Here is a 22,459-nt window from a genome sequence, read left to right as displayed (position 1 = left end):
TTTCAAAAGTTGCACCAACGACTTCCTCCAAAGCCTTTTCTGCCAAGGTGACCCTACTGCCGTCTCTGCCGAGTACCTTCGAAGACATGCGGACAAACTTCCCTGAGCTTCCTGGTGGGGGCGGAGCTTCTGCACAGCTAGCACGCCATTAGGGGCCTGGCTCCCAGTCCACCAACCAATCATCGACGTAGCCGCAACAGCCACAACCCCTCTGGTCAATCAACAAGCCAGCCTTCACCACACCAGATGCTATCCCCAAACAGAAATCACAGTACCATCTGCGGACTCATCCGCCTGCCTGAGACGATAGCTGGAACGAACTGCAAAGAATTTGCACGAATTCTAAACATCCTATACACTGTCAATGGTCTACCAACATTTAATGTTCCCGAGGAACTCTTCACAACTACAGCCTCAGCCACCACCAGTGCTACGACTTCAGCTACAAATACTACTTCTGCCCCTGAGATCATCATCTCTCCAACTGCACTGGCAGATCTCCTGTCTGCTGACGCCCACCCTCTGGAACCTGCCACAGATCCTGTAACATCGCTGCACACTGCCTCTCCAGACCAACCATCTACTACTCCAGAGCTACCTGCGACTACATCAGCTTCACAGGAACCTACACCTGATGCTTCTGCAGACCTCCACCAGTCTTCTGACGACTCTGCTGCCTCTGTTGATGTTGACGCACACTCACCACCCCCAGCCTCATAGGATACAACAACTGATTCTCCATTAATAAATACACTATATCAACAACATGACATCTATGCATTTGGTTCCCTTGAATTCAGACGGCTCTCCAGCTGTATATACAGCACGAGGTATGCAGAATACTTGCAGAGTAATCCACGACAGACGTACATAGTTATAAACAACGTAATTTTGGCGGAATGCGATAAATCCACATTGTCAGCCGACCTTTATCCCCCGGACAACAACGAGAACAAGAAAAAACATCACATGCCTCCACGAAGCATGACGAAATAGAAGAAAGAAGAAAGAAGACATAGAAGCAAGAAAAATAAAAAGAAAGAAGACACCACCAGAAGACAGACTGTCTACACCCAGAATGAAACACTGCTACTGCCACCTTCCCGACCTAACTCAAAAGCCTAGCCAGTTGTGGGGTTGTTTCAGCATCGACTTAAGACACTCAGCTGGGTCAAGCCCTGGAACTTTTCTCTACAACTTCAGCGTTTCCTCTCACCGACTTCTCTTCAGCTGTTCCCACTTCACCGATCGCCCTAATGAGTACCTCCTTCTGTATATTATTGAATTGAATTGAAATTGTTCTGAGGACACTGGCCGTCACAGTCGTCAGTAAGTGGGGATCACTTAGCTACTGTGAACCGTGTTCTGAGGCCAGTGGGCGTCAATGTTGTCATTAAGTAGGGATCATTTAGCTACTGTGTACCGTGTTCTGAGGCCAGTGGTCGTCACAGTCGCTAGTAAGCAGGGATTACTTAGCCACTGTGCACCATGTTCTGAGGCCAGTGATCGTTACACAGTGTGGGGGTTTTCTTTATTGTTTTCCCGACTGCAATGCGTACGTCGACAATATACATGTGGCAGACGCTTCACGAAGCTGTCGGAATCTGCAGAGAAAATATGAGAGCAACCGTACAGGGCCTGGGAGCATGGTTGAGTTAGAGTCCTTGAGGGTCTCTTCTCAGACTAGCCTCACCTGGTCCTGGTCCACGTTGATCGTTGGAATCTCCTCAATGATTTAACACTTTAAGGGACTCCTAGGGTCCTCATCACATTTATAGTTTAGTGAATTAGGCAACTCGGTGTTGGAGACACCTGGAGCTGAAGGCTTGAGTAAATAGTTGGCAGTATTCAGAAGTGGTTCAACAGAAACACTGCATAAAGCTTAACAGTAGTTTATTTATTAACTTAACCACTAATACAAAGGGTGCTTGATTTACTTTAGATTGGTGTCAGAAAGGCTATGGTTGCATTAGCGAGACTCTTGACGTCTGGCTAATGGACTCGGATCCACTCGTGGCGAAACACCTAACTTAACACAGTTGACAGCCAATCATTAACACAGCAACCTAACTGCCGGTATGCAAAGGGATTACAAGAGTTCCAACCGGATACTCGGTAATGATGATATGCAATAAATCACAAATACACTGTCAATAGGACAGGCAATAACATGCATAATAATAATATCACACAATAACTAAATGTGTGGAGTATGTGAAGCTCACATTCACAGACGAGTGTAATGTCGTAATACCACCCAGATAAACACACATACACCGTCGGGTGTCTAGGTCTGCTCCTGTACCTGTGTCAGGTATGAGTAGGTGAGAACTGTGGTTGATCCCTCAGATCAACACAGACAGACACAATAAAACAATGACAAGATCTTGTACTTACAGGTAGGCTACCTCTCTTATTCACTCACTCACTCAGGCACATTTATGCAAGAACTCGTCGGTAGCCTGACAGCTGGTTCTGCTCGTCACGACGTGAGACCATTGACGACAGGCTTTCCTACAAACCAGACTTGACACGGGGGTACTCGCAGGAGGGCGTGCTGTATGTCAACAGACACATGCACACACTCTGGCACTGGCGGTGAGTAAGGGTGGTGACGTCACATAGTACAGCGAGGGCGGCAGCTGGCGGGCTACACACTCGGGACAAAGAAACGGCTGGCAACGGCTAACTATATGGTACCATGCGATACACTTGTGGTAAAGTCACACACAGGTTACTTAGGCGATGGCACTGCCTTAGTCCACTCTAGGTCACCCACAGACGATCTCTATTTAACACCAGGGGTTACCTGATTCGCTCTGGTAATTTGTCACTACTAGGCATCTGAACAATATAGTCACAGTCGCGATTCCGGACGAGTGTTGGTATATCGAAAAGACACAGAGTTTAACTTGACGGTGAGGAATGGACGGTGTTCAGTCTGTTGGCCGATAGACAGAACAATACACGTCCTCTATGCAAGGGCTTCCTCACGTGAATGCTCTTGCCAGCGGCTGTAGGGCATCTTGTGGGACACACACAAGGGATTACAATTTGACCAATAGCATTGCAGCAAATGAACGGAAACTAATCATATTGATCGTTCCATGATCAGTAACAGAGATGACGTCATGAACACGTCACAGTGGGTATTCTCCATCGCGCCAGTTGAGGCTGACCCCAGAGGTCAGACTCTGTCGCCTGGGGTGGCATCTCCTCTCTCTCTATCTCACGCTTCGCACCTCCTATGTGTACTCTCTGACCATTGTAGCAAGTATGCTTAACGTCCATGTATCTACTTCTTGCCTGGACATACGGTGGCCTCCGTATAATAAACGTATTCCTGGTTATGTGGGCATCCTGGGGACACCCAACATAACAGATTACTATCCAGGATTAACAGAGATAGGGCTTATGCACAAGGATCGGTGCACTGTGCACTGCCATGAGCCATTCAAATCAGCTGTGGGAGAATCTTGAGAGACCATACTCTCACACACAGTCATCAGTAGGTGAGGACCACTTAGCTACTGTGCACCTTGCTCTAAAGTCACTGGTCGTCACAGTCTTAAGTAAGTAGGGATCCCTTAGCTACTGTGCACCGTGATCTCAGGACAGTGCGGGTTGCAACCCATGGGAGTTTGGTTGAAACTCACCATCACGAGGCTTCCTAGTGGTCGTCGTGTATAAAGAGAAAGAAGGTTTAGAAGAGGAGAGAAAGGGTGCGCCTATAGTCATGACCCATCAACAAATGGTCATCTTCCAGCATCGCACTTCTCTCGAAACAATGAATGATCACAATATATTGTGAATATTATAGTAACCCTTTAAAGATGAATACAAAAATCAACACTACAGACTACCTCGGGAGTGTTGAAGGACTAGCAAATAAATGGCTTTTATATATCCTAAATTTAAGTTAGTACTTAGTCAAAATAATAATTTTAATACAAATTAAATATCGTATAAAAACCCATCTAAAAGAGTGAAACCAATTAAATCACTAAACATACTTTTTAATTTAGTTTAGAACTAATTTTTTTTAAGGAAATCAAAAAATATAGTTAAATCAAATTGGCTTGCAAACTTACGCATATCTAGGTATAAAATATATTATAGCTGTAATACCAATTTTTTACAGTAGATAAGTCCAGGACAGAATTCTCACTCCTGGTTGATACCTGGTTGATGGGGTTCTGGGAGTTCTTCTACTCCCCAAGCCCGGCCTGACTTGTGAGAGTTTGGTCCACCAGGCTGTTGCTTGGAGCGGCCCGCAGGCCCACATACCCACCACAGCCCGGTTGGTCCGGCACTCCTTGGAGGAATAAATCTAGTTTCCTCTTGAAAATGTCCACGGTTGTTCCGGCAATATTTCTTATGCTTGCTGGGAGGACGTTGAACAACCGCGGACCTCTGATGTTTATACAGTGTTCTCTGATTGTGCCTATGGCACCTCTGCTCTTCACTGGTTCTATTCTACATTTTCTTCCATATCGTTCACTCCAGTACATTGTTATTTTACTGTGTAGATTTGGTACTTGGCCCTCCAGTATCTTCCAGGTGTATATTATTTGATATCTCTCGTCTTCTTTCTAGTGAGTACATTTGGAGGGCTTTGAGACGATCCCAATAATTTAGGTGCTTTATTGCGTCTATGCGTGCCGTATATGTTCTCTGTATTCCCTCTATTTCAGCAATCTCTCCTGCTCTGAAGGGGGAAGTGAGTACTGAGCAGTACTCAAGACGGGACAACACAAGTGACTTGAAGAGTACAACCATTGTGATGGGATCCCTGGATTTGAAAGTTCTCGTAATCCATCCTATCATTTTTGTGGCTGTCGCAATATTTGCTTGGTTATGCTCCTTAAGTTAATTTGTGAAAATATTAAAAATTTGTAGAAAAATAAATACGAACTATTTCTCCCTTTCTATTTTGGTTGGGATGCTGAAACTTGGACCCGTTGGAGCCAATTTCATATACAACTAGTCAATAACGTTTGATTGAAATTGAAAAAAAATAATTTACCACTAATACGGGCCGTATTAGTTGTAAATTAAAATCTTAAAACTCTTCAGAAAAGTGTTCTCGTCTCTCTCCTCCTCCGCACTCTACACTTCAGTCACCCTCAGTTCCTTGATCTGAAAGTTTATTTATTTACAAGCCTTTCTGTCGCCTGGTTACCCTTTACATTTTATCAACTGTGACTATTCTCAAGCTAAAACATTTGTTTTCATCCCAAACCTGTTTCCAACACTAGTAGTACTGTGCTCTGCCTTCCTTTCATATCTGAACTCAAAACACTCACTAATACCCTTCGTCCTCTTGACATAAAGCTCACCTTTCGACAAACTAACACTCTTCTTAGTAATTTGGTTCACACTGTTCCTCCTCCTACTTCTAATGTTGCTGGTGTCTACTGTATTTCCTGTTGGTCTTGTCCTCTCCAATACTTTGGTGAATCTGGCCGTACACTTAATGACAGACTTCAGGAAAACAAAAGAAGTGTTAAGTCTGCAGACACAAACAATGCTCTCTTCTGTCATGTTAGGGACTCTAATCATCCTATTGATGGGTCGTCTAAAATAATCTTTCCTGCCTCTACTCTTGACAGACGCCGTCCTGGGTAAGCGGCTCTGATACCCAACATACCCAACATGAACCTGAGTCCTGGCTTTGTTGCTGCCCAACAAACACACAACGTAACGGTCCCTATGATGCCTTTGTTACAACTTGTGATAAAGTTGTCACATCTTGTTATAAGGTTTTATAACATATTAGAACGTTGTTACAACTTGCTATATTGGTTGTTACAATTGTTAGGTGTAAACCTTGTACGAACGTTGTAGCAACGTTGTTGTTTGGTGGTGTGTGTGTGACAGTGTTGACTCTTCCCTCTCACAGTACACACTCGAGTGCTCCAACCTTCCTTACAAACGTGATCTGATCTAAGCTTTGTCCATGTTGCTTATTCATACTTCTTTTCTTATTCTTATCTTTCTTCTTATACTTTCCTTCATTATTTTCTATGAACGGGATGAATGCCTTTCATTCTATTCTGAGAATAAGATGAAATATAATTTTACCTTTCATTTTATTCTTACATTTTTTCTTTTACCTTCTCCTCACCTCTTATCTCACTAACCTTATTTATTTGCCTCTCTCTCTCTCTTCTATTACTTACGGGCTATTCATGCCCGTGCCACCTGTTGGGTGACTTAATCTTCATCAATCAATCAATCTCCTATTACGCGACTTGATAATGTCCCAGGATGGACCGAAACACGTGGTCTCTTAATGCTCCTGATGCAGCCCGTCCTCACATCCATTACATCCAGCGGTCGACCCCACGGACGCATTCCTAAATTTTTACATGCGGTTCATTCAAAACGGAAATTTTGTCAAACAAAAATTAATATTGTAAGTTATTAGTATATTGTGCACATAAAGGCATAGGTTAGGTTAGATTAGGTGTTTAGGTTCGGTTCGCGATTATTTGTATTTGTAACACGTGGGTGAAGCATTTACAGCGTTGTGGTTCGAACAAAAGTAGTCAGCGAAGCACTGTTCGAGAAGTGTTCAAACGTAATCAGTTCTGATTCGTGTGTAAACCGTTTTCATTTATAAACAGGGGGTTTGGTGGGTGCATGGAATGAATTTTGGCCTTTGTTTAATAGGACGGGCTGGTATTTAGGGAGGGCCGCAGCTTTAACGAGCCTGATGACAGGTTGAAATACCACCAGTTGGCAACAGAATATAACCACGTATCCTAAGTTAAACTTAACTATTCAACATATTCTAGTGTAAGACAATGCACTTAGGTGTGGTTGTTTCAAACAGCATATCCTCCTTCAAAACTAATGATAATTAGGATACGTACACCATGTGTATTCTTCTGTCAATATTAGAGAGCGTTTGACTACAAGACACAGGCAGTTCAAGTGCTTTTGTTAGCATTTAGCGTCTTGCTGTAGCCATAGTTCAGTAGCTGAAATTAGTTTACTTGTTAATGAAGCAATGAGCAGTATTTTGAGCCAATCTTGGATAGGAACCGATAAGCTGGGTCTCTGTTGATTTTGTAATGGTGTTCTGGGTTTGGATAGGTTGATTAGCTGTAGGCTGGGTAATGGTAGGATGGGTAAGGGTAAGATGGGTAAGGGTAAGATGGATAAGGGATGCTTCTAAGGGTGAATAAGGGTAGGATAAAATATTCAATCTAATCTTCATGTTGTTGTCCCACGATAGCATTTCAGGAGGGAGGGAATTATCAAAGGAAAGCGCCAAGCCGTTACTACTATATAGCACTTGGAAGGGGTCAGGATAAGGATCTGGGATGGGACGGGGGGGAAGGAATGGTGCCAAATCACATGGACGATCGGGGATTAAACGCCAACCTGCATGAAGCCAGACCGTCGCTCTACCGTCCAGACCAAAGTGATTGGACTAACATTTCAGGAGCTGTGAGTGTTTGTGTGTATACCTCGGCTGGCGAGGCTCCTGAACCAGTTCCTGCATCACCTCCTTGTATATCAGGCCGTAATGCTCCAAGCCCATGAACAGGTCCTTCATCACCTCCATGTTCTTAATGTTCATGCTCCAAGCCCATGAACAGGTCCTTCATCACCTCCATGTACTTATTCAACATGCTGCTCCAGTTAAGGTTGAGTCGTCCGAGGAAACTCTGCCAAGGAGTTATAAGTGGAGTTGGGACTGGCTGGAGGGAAGTTTTTATGGTGCTGGAACGAGCAGATTTCTGGGCCATATAAAATGTTTTATTTTCTTATTACAGGTTGAAGAAAAACTTTATTGCCACTATATTGTGACCTCATTACGTCCTGACCCTTTGGCTTTACTGACCCTTGTTACTGACCCTTGATAGTGACCCTTGTTTCTGACCCTTGTTACTGACCCTTGTTACTGACCCTTGTTACTGGCCCTTGTTACTGACCCTTGATAGTGACCCTTGTTTCTGACCCTTGTTACTGACCCTTGTTACTGATCCTTGTTACTGATCTTTGTTACTGACCCTTGTTACTGGCCCCTGTTACTGACCCTTGTTACTGACCCTTGTTACTGACCCTTGTTACAGACCCTTGTTACTGACCCTTGTTACTGACCCTTGTTACTGACCCTTGTTACTGACCCTTGTTACAGACCCTTGTTACTGACCCTTGTTACTGACCCTTGTTACTGACCCTTGTTACTGACCCTTGTTACTGACCCTTGTTACTGACCCTTGTTACTGACCCTTGTTACTGACCCTTGTTACTGACCCTTGTTACTGACCCTTGTTACTGACCCTTGTTACTGACCCTTGTTACAGACCCTTGTTACTGACCCTTGTTACTGACCCTTGTTTACTGACCCTTGTTACTGACCCTTGTTACTGACCCTTGTTACTGACCCTTGTTACTGACCCTTGTTTACTGACCCTTGTTACTGACCCTTGTTACTGACCCTTGTTTACTGACCCTTGTTACTGACCCTTGTTACTGACCCTTGTTACTGACCCTTGTTACAGACCCTTGTTACTGACCCTTGTTACTCGCCAACATATGATCACTGATATTTCGTACTCAAAACAAACACACACACACACATCTATATAAATAAAAATGTAAATGTTCGTTTGTTCAAAATCGCTAATCTCTGAAAGTTCTTCACCGATTGCCTTGAAATTTTCACACAACGTTCCATTCCCATCCGAGCGGGTTTTTAAATACATACTATATAGATGTCACGTCGGTGACGGGAAAACACGGGATTTTTTTAAAAGCTGCGTTTTTCGTGTGTTTTTGATGTGAGGGAAATCTTCGAAACCGATTGATTTGAAATTTTGACACAATATTGCATTCGAATAGGCGAGTGTTTTTATATACCTACTTAATATATGCCTCACCTGTGACAGGAAAAAACATGCTTTTATTTAAAAACAGCGCCATCTGTAGGACGTATGAGCAACACATGCTGTAATCTCCGAAAATTCTTCACCGATTGCTTTGAAATTTTGACAACGTTCGATTCGAATACGTGCGTGTTTTTATATACCTACTATTTAGATGCCACACCTGTGACAGGTAAAAACATGCGTTCTTTGAAAAACAGCGCAATCTGTTGCACGTAAGAGCAACACATGATATACAAAATATGTTACAATTCCATTTCAATGTTTCTGATTGCATTGATAAATTTAATTTTCATAGATTTTAATTTATTTTTCTTTTGATCTAATTATTTTGTGTGACGTTGCGTTGGAATTGAGCTGTGTTGTTTACCATACCGTTCATTTCGTGGTATAGCTTATTTGTTTATTTTTTAATTTTTGTTCATATCGTTATTTTAACTGTTCTTATTTTTCAGTGTAACTGGTAGTAAATCATGTGAACGACGCAAATGAGGAGAGCGAGTCGATGGACAACTTGGCATAGTCAAATAAACTACGATAGGCAGACTATTCACCGTCCATCCCAATCAAGATGAATACTTCTTTCTTCCAATGGTGTTGGTAAATGTGCCCGGTCCAACGTCTTTCCAGCCACTGAGATTTGTCAGCGGCGTAACACATGCCACTTTCCGTAGTGCATGTCCAGCTCTGAATTTATTGGAGAACGACCGACATTGGGATGTATGCATTAATGACGCGTCCAACACGTCACATCCAAATCAAATTCGTGCATTGTTTACAATCATATTGACCACCGGCTCTCCTTCATCTCCAACAGAGTTATGGGATAAATATAAATCGCACATGACTGTAGATATTACCCATCGAATAAGCAAGAAAATTCAAATATGAACATGGATTTCACAGCAAAAATCTACAACGAAGCGTTGATAATGATTGAAGACTTGTGCTTAGAAATCGTGAACAAAGTTCTCAATAAGTTGGAAATGCCATCACTGAATCGATTTGCTGCTGCTTCGTTCGATGTAGAATTGCGTCGTGAACAAAATTACAACACGGGAGATCTGTTGTCATATGTGCATTCAAATATTCCTAAGCTAACGCTTGAGCGAAGAGGCATTTACAATCAAATAATTCCACCTGTCAATAACGGGCTTGGAGAAATCTTCTTAGATGCGCCAAGAGGAACTGATAAAACCTTCCTAATTAGATTAATTCTGGCAGCATTTCGGTCCCAAAAAGGCATAACCTTAGCTCTTGCATCGTCCAGAATAGCTGCAACATTACTACCAGGTGGAAGAACTGCAACTTCGACTTTGAAATTGCCATTGAACATGCAATTCATTGAAACTCCCAAGTGCAACATTTCCAAAGGATCCGGCATGGGAAAAGTATTGCAGAAAGGCAAACTTATTTTTTGGGATGAATGAACAATGGTCCACAAAAAATCGCTCGAGGCTCTTGATCGATCATTGCAAGATTTGCGTGGAAACATCAGACCGTTTGGGAACCCATTAATATTGCTTACAGGAGATTTTAGGCAAACATTACATGTAATTCCTCGATCGACACCAGCGGACGAAATAAATGCTCGACTGAAATACTCTACTTTGTGGCGCCACGGAAAGACGTTAAAATTAACTACAAATATGCGTGTCCAGCTGCAAAACGATGCATCAGCTGAGATATTCTCGCATCAATTTATGGAAATTGGGAACGGAAAAGTGCCGGTTGATCTGACCTCAGGACGAATTTCATTGCCTCATAACTTCTACAATTTAGTGACGTCAAAAGAAGAATTGGTTGAAAAAGTATTTCCCAGTATTCAAACCAATTATAAAACTCACGTTGGCTGAGTGAACGAGCTATTCTTGCGGCCAAGAACAAGGACGTCTCCGAACTTAACAATATTATTCAGTCTAACATCCAAAGCGAGGCAGTCACATACAAGTCCGTCGACACTGTTGTGGTAGCAGATGAAGCGGTTAATTACCCAACAGAATTGTTGAATTCACTCGATCTGCCAGGGATACCATCACATGTACGGCAATTGAAATTCGGCGTGCCAATTATTATGTTGCGAAATATCAACCAGCCAAAACTTTGCAAGGCCACGCACCTTGCAGTAAAAAAAAAATAATCAGCAACGTCGTAGAAGCAACAATCTTGACAGGACCTTTCATAGGTGAAGATGTCCTCATTCCTCGCATTCCTTTGATTCCATCAGATAAGCCATTTCAGTTTAAGAGATTGTAATTTCCAATTCGATTGGTGTTTGCAATCACCATCAAGAAAGCTCAGGGCCAATCTTTAGAACTGTGCAGTTTATATCAAGACACGGATTGTTTCTCGTAGGGACAATTATATGTTCCGTGTTCTAAAGTCGGCAACCAGACAATCTCTATATCTCCACAGACAATAGAACAACAATAAATATTGTATACCCACAAGCATTGTGATATTAAACATATTAGAAACGTGCGCTTTCTCTTTTCTTTCTTTCCCTTTTAACCAGATTGATTTTAACCATTGGAGAAGCCGTTATTGACTAGGACCTGCCTTACCCTACAGATAACGGCTTCTCCAATGGTTTCGTCGAAGACATCATAAGAAGGAAAGTGAAAAGCCATGCAACCTCTGAAGAGACAACTAACACAACACCTATACCCCCTATTAGACTATTTTACAGGAACTTCTTTTCCACAGCTCATAAAACGGAGGAAAGGGTCCTGAAAGATATTGTTAATAGAAACGTTATCCCTACAGACACAAAACAGAGGATACAACTGACGATTTACTATAAAACCAGAAAAACGGCCAGCCTACTCATGAGAAACTCTCCAGACACAAAACAGAACGCTTTAAAAGAGACTAACGTCGTCTATGCCTTCAAATGCCCACTTGGGGACTGTAAGCTCCAAAAAACCCAGTATATAGGCAAGACAACAACATCTCTTTCTAGGCGTTTAACGATGCATAAGCAACAGGGCTCCATTAAGGAACATATAATCTCTTCCCACAACCAAACCATCGCCAGAGAAATCCTAGTAAACAACACAGAAATCATCGATAGATACAGCGATAGCAGGCGGCTTGACGTTTGCGAGGCACTACACATCAAGAAGTCAACACCAGCAATCAACAGCTAATTATTGCACAACTATATTCTACCCACCTCAAGACTCCGCTCCAATATAGAAGCATCAAGAAATATGGACCAATAGGCTTTCTACAAACACTTCTATTCAATATCCATTGTTTCGTGTTCTGTCTTGTGTTGATGAAATTAATACCCTATTAATACTCTTGTTCTGTCTTGTGTTGATGAAATTAATACCCTATTAATACCACAATTTTTTCTGTCTTGTGTTAATGCCACATCACCCCTTCCACCTCACTCAAATGTAGATATAAAATCGGAGATACGTAAGTTCTATTCAGTTGTGTATTTGTGAACTAAAGTCTTTGAAAATGTAATAAGTTTTACGAAACGCGCCCGTGTCGCGTCAGACTAGAAATAAAAATGAATTTTGGAGAATTGATTTTTGATTTACCTCCAACAGTGAAGCGTAATGTACGAAAGATTGAGAAAATTCGTGTTAGAATTATTAATCTTACTTTTTCGGTCATATTTAATAATATATGTCTACAGGAAAGACTGCTACCAATATATATATATATATATATATATATATATATATATATATATATATATATATATATATATAAATATATATATATATATATATATATATATATATATATATATATATATATATGTCGTACCTAGTAGCCAGAACGCACTTCTCAGCCTACTATGCAAGGCCCGATTTGCCTAATAAGCCAAGTTTTCATGAATTAATTGTTTTTCGACTACCTAACCTAACCTAACCTAACTTTTTCGGCTACCTAACCTAACCTAACCTATAGAGATAGGTTAGGTTAGGCAGGGTTGGTTAGGTTCGGTCCTATATCTACGTTAATTTTAACTCAAATAACAAAAAAATTACCTCATACATAATGAAATGGGTAGCTTTATCATTTCATAAGAAAAAAATTAGAGAAAATATATTAATTCAGGAAAACTTGGCTTATTAGGCAAATCGGGCCTTGCATAGTAGGCTGAGAAGTGCGTTCTGGCTACTAGGTACGACATATATATATATATATATATATATATATATATATATGTATATATATATATATATATATATATATATATATATATATATATATATATACATATATATATATATATATATATATGTATATATATATATATATATATATATATATATATATATATATATATATATATATATATATATATATAGTTGTGCATTAATTGGCTGTTGATTGCTGGTGTTGACTTTTTAATGTGTAGAGCCTCACAAACGTCAAGCTGCCTGCTATCGTTGTATCTATCGATGATATCTGTGTTGTTTATTAGGATTTCTCTGGCGATGGTTTGGTTGTGGGAAGAGATTATATGTTCCTTAATGGAGCCCTGTTGCTTATGCATCGTTAAACGCCTAGAAAGAGATGCTGTTGTCTTGCCTATATACTGGGTTTTTTGGAGCTTACAGTCCCCAAGAGGGCATTTGAAGGCATAGACGACGTTGGTCTCTTTTAAAGAGTTCTGCTTTGTGTCTGGAGAGTTTCTCATGAGTAGGCTGGCCGTTTTTCTGGTTTTATAGTAAATCGTCAGTTGTATCCTCTGATTTTTGTCTGTAGGGATAACGTTTCTATTAACAATATCTTTCAGGACCCTTTCCTCCGTTTTATGAGCTGTGGAAAAGAAGTTCCTGTAAAATAGTCTAATAGGGGGTATAGGTGTTGTGTTAGTTGTCTCTTCAGAGGTTGCATGGCGTTTCACTTTCCTTCTTATGATGTCTTCGACGAAACCATTGGAGAAGCCGTTGTTGACTAGGACCTGCCTTACCCTACAGAGTTCTTCGTCGACTTGCTTCCATTCTGAGCTGTGGCTGAGAGCACGGTCGACATATGCGTTAACAACACTCCTTTTGTACCTGTCTGGGCAGTCGCTGTTGGCATTTAGGCACATTCCTATGTTCGTTTCCGTAGTGTAGACTGCAGTGTGGAAACCTCCGCTCTTTTCCATGACTGTTACATGTAGAAAGGGCAGCTTCCCATCCTTTTCCATCTCGTAAGTGAAACGCAGCACGGAACTCTGCTCAAACGCCTCCTTCAGCTCCTGCAGATGTCTGACATCAGGTACCTGTGTAAAAATGTCGTCAACATACCTGCAGTATATGGCCGGTTTCAAGTTGGAATACATTCTGAAGCTTAAGACTTAATTAAGCAACTGTTGTGTGTGATCTCTCCTGCCCAGACATATTGTTTGGATTGTAAGTAAATGGCTACATCGCCTTATATAAGTAATTTGCCTACCTGTAAAGTGTACTTGTACTATATATGTTGTCTTTAATACATGTATCTAATATAGGTATCATTAATAAATGTATCTGAAATATATGTATCTGTAATATATGAATCTGTAATATACGTATCCGTAATATATATATTTCTAAAATATGTTTCTGTAATATATGTATCTGTACTATATGTATCTGGACTATATGTTTCTTTAATCTATATATCTTTAATATATGTATCTGTAATATTTGTATATATGTAATCGTAATACATATATATGTATTATATGTATCGGTAATATGTGTCTGTAATTCAAGTGCAATTTATACAAGTATCTGTAATATAAGTATCTGTAATACAAGTATCTGTAGTATAGTATCTATAGTATAGTATCTGTAATATAAGTATCTGTAATATAGTATCTGTAATATAAGTATCTGTAATACAAGTATCTGTAGTATAGTATCTATAGTATATTATCTGTAATATAAGTATCTGCTTTATAGTATTTGTAATATAAGTATCTGTAATATAGTATTTGTAATATAAGTATCTGTAATATAGTATCTGTAATATAAGTATCCATTATATAGTATCTGTAATATAAGTATCTGTATTATAAGTATCTGTAATATAGTATTTGTAATATAAGTATCTGTAATATAGTATATGTAATATAAGTATCTGTAATATAGTATCTGTAATACAAGTATCTGTAGTATAGTATCTGTAATATAATATCTGTAATATTGTATCTGTTATATAATATTTGTAATATAAGTATCTGTAATAAGGTATTTGTGATATAAGTCTCCATAATATAGTATCTGTAAATATCTTATATTACACTGTAGACAGGCATTACAGGGACAATATTGTTTCTGTAATGCCTGAGATGTGTTGCAATCTTCCTCCTAAGAATATTGGGCAATGTTGCATCATTAACAAAGTCTACTGATTATTGGACAATATCTTGGCGTGGGCTTTATTTCTACCGCTTATAATTCTACCTTTATGGCTTTCTATTTATTCTATATTTTTATCGTTCCTTGCATCTACTTTTAATTTAAATAATGAACAAATGCCTTTGATCTGCTCTCATTTTATGTTTATTTTGAAAGTTTGAATTTTTGTGAGATGTTTCATATGTTGATCAGTGTTTCAAATTGTCAGTTTTCCTCGTGTTTGAATCTATGGAATATTTCGTCATGTAGGTATCGATTTAATTTTTTTAATTAATCCATTCTTCTTATTTCTTTTGTATCGATTGTGGTAAAAGTGTATTTCTTGTCACTAATGCATCCCATTTTCTTCGGAAACTGACTTCTTTATGAAGACTCACCAACACTAATAATCATTAAGGCTACTCTGGCCCCTCTCTCTCTCTCTCTCTCTCTCTCTCTCTCTCTCTCTCTCTCTCTCTCTCTCTCTCTCTCTCTCTCTCTCTCTCTCTTCCTGGAAAGTTTATCCCTTCCTTGCCTTTCATATCCTGTTTCCAATTATTTCCGTTGTGAGTGGAGTCGTTTTTCAGGAGTTTATTTAGTCATTGGGCGACTTGTGGTTTGGGATATATTACTTTATGTGATATGTGATATGATACCTCATGTGATATCTTGTGGTAACAAGATAACACATCATGTGTTATCTTGTGGTCTTGGATATATTACCTCATGTGATATCTTGTGGTCTCAGACACATTACCTCATGTGGGGTTTGTACTATGTACTATCTTGGGGTTTAGCAGTTATATAATGCATTGATGTTCTTCCTTCAAGAATGTCAACAAAGGGGTTCTTTATTAACTTTAATGGAGGCTCTAAGATTACAGTGTTGGCACTCCGCCTCACATGATTTATTTCACCTCTCATTTCTCCCTCGCCTCTACTTTACTCCCATTAACCCTACACTTCCCTCACCTGTTCTCTCACACTTGTCTCACCTCCTTTCTCCACCCTCACGTCTCTATCCCTCTCATTTGCCTATTATCTTCTTCTATTTGCTTTCTCTCTCAGCTTCATTAACCTTATCTACAGGTCTGCGGCCACATGTGCTTGCTGTTAACAGTATTTGTTAACTGTTAACAGTTAACAGATACTGTTAACAAGTATGCTGATTAAGAGGTAACAGTTTTTCTGCCACGGATATCAAGAGATGAACTGGATAGCCAATACAGTACAAAGGGTAATCAAGGCTGTTACTGACAATCTTTTTGAGGTTATCTGGGAATAATTTCGGGGCTTAGCATCCCCACGGCCCGGTCCTCGACCAGGCCTCCGTTTTGTTACACACCCCAAGGAAGCAGCCCGAAGCAGCTGTCTAACTCCCAGGTACCTATTTACTGCTAGGTAACTGGGGGATCAGGGTGAAAGAAACTTCCCCCCCCCATCCGCCAGGGATCGAACCGTGCACCTCAGGGCTACGAATCCCGAGCCCTGTTCACTCAGCCGTCAGGCCGTACATTACTGTTGATGTTGTATGGACCAGAGAAATAGATCAAGACATGCATGGAAAGATTATTTTCGCAAAAAGCTTGCAGATATTAGAAAACTAGTGTGGATATGAATATTCTGCCCAATATTTATATTGGGCAGAATATATATATATATATATATATATATATATATATATATATATATATATATATATATATATATATATATATATATATATATATATATATATATATATAAACCAACTTTTAGACACCCACACCCACCAGGGACTCGAACCCTCGCCAGCACAGATGCTTCAACAACAACTGGCATGGCAGGTACCCACTACACCACACTCAGAGCCTTAAAAGGGACGGTAATTTCGGGGTATTTCAAGCCCCAAACCTCCGTCCCACAAGACCACTAGAGTAGGTGAGAGGTCACTGACGTCTTCCAGCAAGAACCTGTTAATATGGGAGAACACGGTGTCCATGATTTATGCTCTAACTTGCCAGAACACGCAAGTTTGAAATTAAACCAACTTTTAGACACATACACACCCACCAGGGACTCGAATCGAGTCCCTGGTGTGTGTGTGTGTGTGTGAACATTAACAGGACACTGTGTTCTCCCATATTAACAGGTCAGACGGTTCCTCCAGGCGGTTCTGGACATAATCTGTTGTCAGTGTTCCCTTTACTCACTACATGTCCCTCGAGGCATTCTGAGTAAATCTGATCAAGATCCTCTTACCTACTTGTCGAAGGTAATTGCATTTTGATTTCCCTCTTTTGGCTGAACACATTTATTAACCTCTTGTCTAATGCCACGTATATTTCCTGGTCATTTGACACTAAATACAATACTCTCTAATTCTCTTTATTTGCTTTATCATTTACATTCATTTTCCTTTTGATGTAACTGATATTTTACGATTCAGTTAATGAGATGTTTCTCTGCCTCTGTGAGGGACGAGCCTGGTCCACTCTACAATGTCATTCTTGGTTATTGTATGAATTATTTCCTATGTGGAAGGATTTGGGGATTTATTTTAAAAGTGAGAGAAGGTAGCCACAATGCAGCCTCCTCTCCTCCTGGCCCCCAAAAACAAAAATATAAATCTTTTTAATTTTGTAGAAAGAGACATAGACAAACAACGCAGACACACACAGACAGAGACAGAGATAATGAGCAGATACATGATAAGTAAATGGAGAGCTGCATGGATACATAAATGAATGGATAGATGGAGAAATAGATGGGTGCATGGATAAGTGGATAGACTAATGCATAGATAAATAGGAAGATAGAGGTATAAATACATAAATACATCTGGGAAAGAGACCCGAGCAACCCCGGATACCCCCGCAATAACTCACAAACTAATGGATTATGAATTACTGTCAAATGGATTACTGTCAGATGGGTTACTGTCAGATGGATTACTATCAGGTGGATTACTGACAGCCATTTTGAGTCCAATTGAAGTCAGATCGATGGTCCCAGAATCTGTTCATGTGAAAATATCTATATCCATAACATCATTGTGGCTATGTTTAACATCGTTGAGGATATCAATAACATCATTGTAGATATTTATAACATCATTGTGGATATCTATAACATTTTTTTGGATATCTATAACATTATTTTGGATATCTATAACATCATTGTGGATACCTATAACGTTATGGTGAATATCTATACCAACATTGTGGATATCTTTAACATCATTGTGGATATCTATAACAACATTGTGGATATCATTAGCATCATTATTTATGCCATCAACAGTCATGAGGGATGTGGTTTAGTGGGTAAGGATAATTAGCGCCACCAAGCATGACAGACAGGCAATCAGCTCAACAACAGCTTAATTGGAGCCAAACTGGCGTGACAAGCTGTAATTAAAAATATGGCTGTGGGTTAATAAGGAATATTTCCTAATTAGTTGGTAAATTACTGAACGTAGAACTCTTTGTTGTCTTCCAAAACACTGATTGTTGATATGTGAGTTTTCATATAAAAAATATATTAGTATTGTTTGAAATTATGTAAGAAATTTGCTTCCCTGAAAATGAGTGTTGATTATCACTTGTTAGACTCCACAACACCACAGAGATTAACACAGAGGTCTGAGGCTCCACAACACCACAGAGGTTAACACAGAGGTCTGAGACTCCACAACACCACAGTGGTTAACACAGAGGTCTGAGGCTCCACAACACCACAGAGGTTAACACAGAGGTCTGAGGCTCCACAACACCACAGAGGTTAACACAGAGGTCTGAGGCTCCACAACACCACAGTGGTTAACACAGAGGTCTGAGGCTCCACAACACCACAGAGGTTAACACAGAGGTCTGAGGCTCCACAACACCACAGAGGTTAACACAGAGGTCTGAGGCTCCACAACACCACAGTGGTTAACACAGAGGTCTGAGGCTCCAGAACACCACAGAGGTCTGAGGCTCCACAACACCACAGAGGTCTGAGGCTCCACAACACCACAGAGGTTAACACAGAGGTCTGAGGCTCCACAACACCACAGAGATTAACACAGAGGTCTGAGGCTCCACAACACCAAAGAGATTAACACAGAGGTCTGAGGCTCCACAACACCACAGAGGTTAACACAGAGGCCTGAGGCTCCACAACACCACAGAGGTTAACACAGGTCTGAGGCTCCACAACACCACAGAGGTTAACACAGAGGCCTGAGGCTCCACAACACCACAGAGGTTAACACAGAGGTCTGAGGCTCCACAACACCACAGAGATTAACACAGAGGTCTGAGGCTCCACAACACCACAGAGGTTAACACAGGTCTGAGGCTCCACAACACCACAGAGATTAACACAGAGGTCTGAGGCTCCACAACACCACAGAGGTTAACACAGAGGTCTGAGGCTCCACAACACCACAGAGGTTAACACAGAGGCCTGAGGCTCCACAACACCACAGTGGTTAACACAGAGGTCTGAGGCTCCACAACACCACAGAGGTTAACACAGGTCTGAGGCTCCACAACACCACAGGGGTTAACACAGAGGTCTGAGGCTCCACAACACCACAGAGGTTAACACAGAGGTCTGAGGCTCCACAACACCACAGAGGTTAACACAGAGGTCTGAGGCTCCACAACACCACAGTGGTTAACACAGAGGTCTGAGGCTCCACAACACCACAGTGGTTAACACAGAGGTCTGAGGCTCCACAACACCACAGAGGTTAACACAGAGGTCTGAGGCTCCACAACACCACAGAGGTTAACACAGAGGTCTGAGGCTCCACAACACCACAGAGGTTAACACAGAGGTCTGAGGCTCCACAACACCACAGTGGTTAACACAGAGGTCTGAGGCTCCACAACACCACAGTGGTTAACACAGAGGTCTGAGGCTCCACAACACCACAGAGGTTAACACAGAGGTCTGAGGCTCCACAACACCACAGTGGTTAACACAGAGGTCTGAGGCTCCACAACACCACAGAGGTTAACACAGAGGTCTGAGGCTCCACAACACCACAGTGGTTAACACAGAGGTCTGAGGCTCCACAACACCACAGTGGTTAACACAGAGGTCTGAGGCTCCACAACACCACAGAGGTTAACACAGAGGTCTGAGGCTCCACAACACCACAGAGGTCTGAGGCTCCACAACACCACAGAGGTCTGAGGCTCCACAACACCACAGAGGTCTGAGGCTCCACAACACCACAGAGGTCTGAGGCTCCACAACACCACAGAGGTCTGAGGCTCCACAACACCACAGAGGTTAACACAGAGGTCTGAGGCTCCACAACACCACAGTGGTTAACACAGTGGTCTGAGGCTCCACAACACCACAGTGGTTAACACAGAGGTCTGAGGCTCCACAACACCACAGAGGTTAACACAGAGGTCTGAGGCTCCACAACACCACAGAGGTTAACACAGAGGTCTGAGGCTCCACAACACCACAGTGGTTAACACAGTGGTCTGAGGCTCCACAACACCACAGAGGTTAACACAGAGGTCTGAGGCTCCACAACACCACAGTGGTTAACACAGTGGTCTGAGGCTCCACAACACCACAGAGGTTAACACAGAGGTCTGAGGCTCCACAACACCACAGAGGTTAACACAGAGGTCTGAGGCTCCACAACACCACAGAGGTTAACACAGAGGTCTGAGGCTCCACAACACCACAGAGGTTAACACAGAGGTCTGAGGCTCCACAACACCACAGAGGTTAACACAGAGGTCTGAGGCTCCACAACACCACAGAGGTTAACACAGAGGTCTGAGGCTCCACAACACCACAGAGGTTAACACAGAGGTCTGAGGCTCCACAACACCACAGAGGTTAACACAGAGGTCTGAGGCTCCACAACACCACAGAGGTTAACACAGAGGTCTGAGGCTCCACAACACCACAGTGGTTAACACAGAGGTCTGAGGCTCCACAACACCACAGTGGTTAACACAGAGGTTTGAGGCTCCACAACACCACAGTGGTTAACACAGAGGTCTGAGGCTCCACAACACCACAGTGGTTAACACAGAGGTCTGAGGCTCCACAACACCACAGGGGTTAACACAGAGGTCTGAGGCTCCACAACACCACAGAGGTCAACACAGAGGTCTGAGGCTCCACAACACCACAGTGGTTAACACAGAGGTCTGAGGCTCCACAACACCACAGTGGTTAACACAGAGGTCTGAGGCTCCACAACACCACAGGGGTTAACACAGACGTCTGAGGCTTCACACCAGGCTTAACCTAATCCATCTTAATTTACTAACTTAACCTAGCGTAACCTAACAGGCCACAGGTTGAACCGTAACCTAACGTTCCTTTCTCTTTCGTAAAATAATCTAACTTTTAACTTAACAATCCCTTACCTACCATACTATAAATTAACCTTCCCAAACTACAAAACCTCTAAATGTTCTTATCTTAACCAAATGTACCACAACTTACCCAACCCTAACCCAGCATTCCATTTCCTAACCAAGTATATCCAAACTTAACTTTTCCAAAATCTAACATATAACATATCTTAACCGTCACTAATCTATCATATCCTACTGTGACCTTCCCAGGCAATAGATATGTATATATTTTAACACTGTCTTAGTGATTGGCGCAATAATTAATGATTCTTGAGCGCACACACCTTGATACAAAAAATATCACTGGAAAATCTTTTAGGGTCCTCGTCGATTATAAAATGATATTTAGTTACCACAATTTTTCTTGAAATTGGAAATTGATGAGACTACTGAATGCACAGGAATCCTTCTTTCCTTCCTTCCACAGCACAGGGGTCTCAAGGAGGTCTTATGTGTCTCACCGATCATCTTAATAGACATGTTTGCGCTAATCCTGCGACAGCTTTACGTAATTGTCTCTGAGATATTCAGAAAAGGCTAAATTACCCAATATACGTCAAAACCAGTAGAACATCGGAAAAATGCCGTTGCAAAGACATTCAGGGGTAATGAGTATACACACACATACACACACTCACATATGTAAGACCAATCCTGGAGTATGCGGCCCCAGCATGGAGCCCATACCTTGTCAAGCACAAGACGAAGCTGGAAAAAGTCCAAAGGTATGCCACTAGACTATTCCCAGAACTAAGAGGCATGAGTTACGAGGAAAGGGTGCGGGAAATGCACCTTACGACACTGGAAGACAGAAGAGTAAGGGGAGACATGATCACAACCTACAAAA

At 41.4% G+C, this 22,459-nt stretch overlaps 1 protein-coding gene across 1 annotated transcript; it reads left to right on the top strand.

Annotated features, from left to right (window-relative positions):
• The first annotated feature begins 246 nt into the window (after positions 1-246).
• On the top strand, positions 247-720 carry LOC138368999 (mucin-7-like). Its single transcript, XM_069331769.1, has one exon. The coding sequence runs from the start codon at positions 247-249 to the stop codon at positions 718-720; it is 474 nt and encodes a 157-aa protein (XP_069187870.1).
• The last annotated feature ends 21,739 nt before the right edge of the window (positions 721-22,459 follow it).

The sequence above is a fragment of the Procambarus clarkii genome, chromosome 3 (assembly GCF_040958095.1).
Source record: "Procambarus clarkii isolate CNS0578487 chromosome 3, FALCON_Pclarkii_2.0, whole genome shotgun sequence".
Classification (NCBI taxonomy): domain Eukaryota; kingdom Metazoa; phylum Arthropoda; class Malacostraca; order Decapoda; family Cambaridae; genus Procambarus; species Procambarus clarkii.
This window is presented reverse-complemented; position numbering and strand designations above follow the sequence as displayed.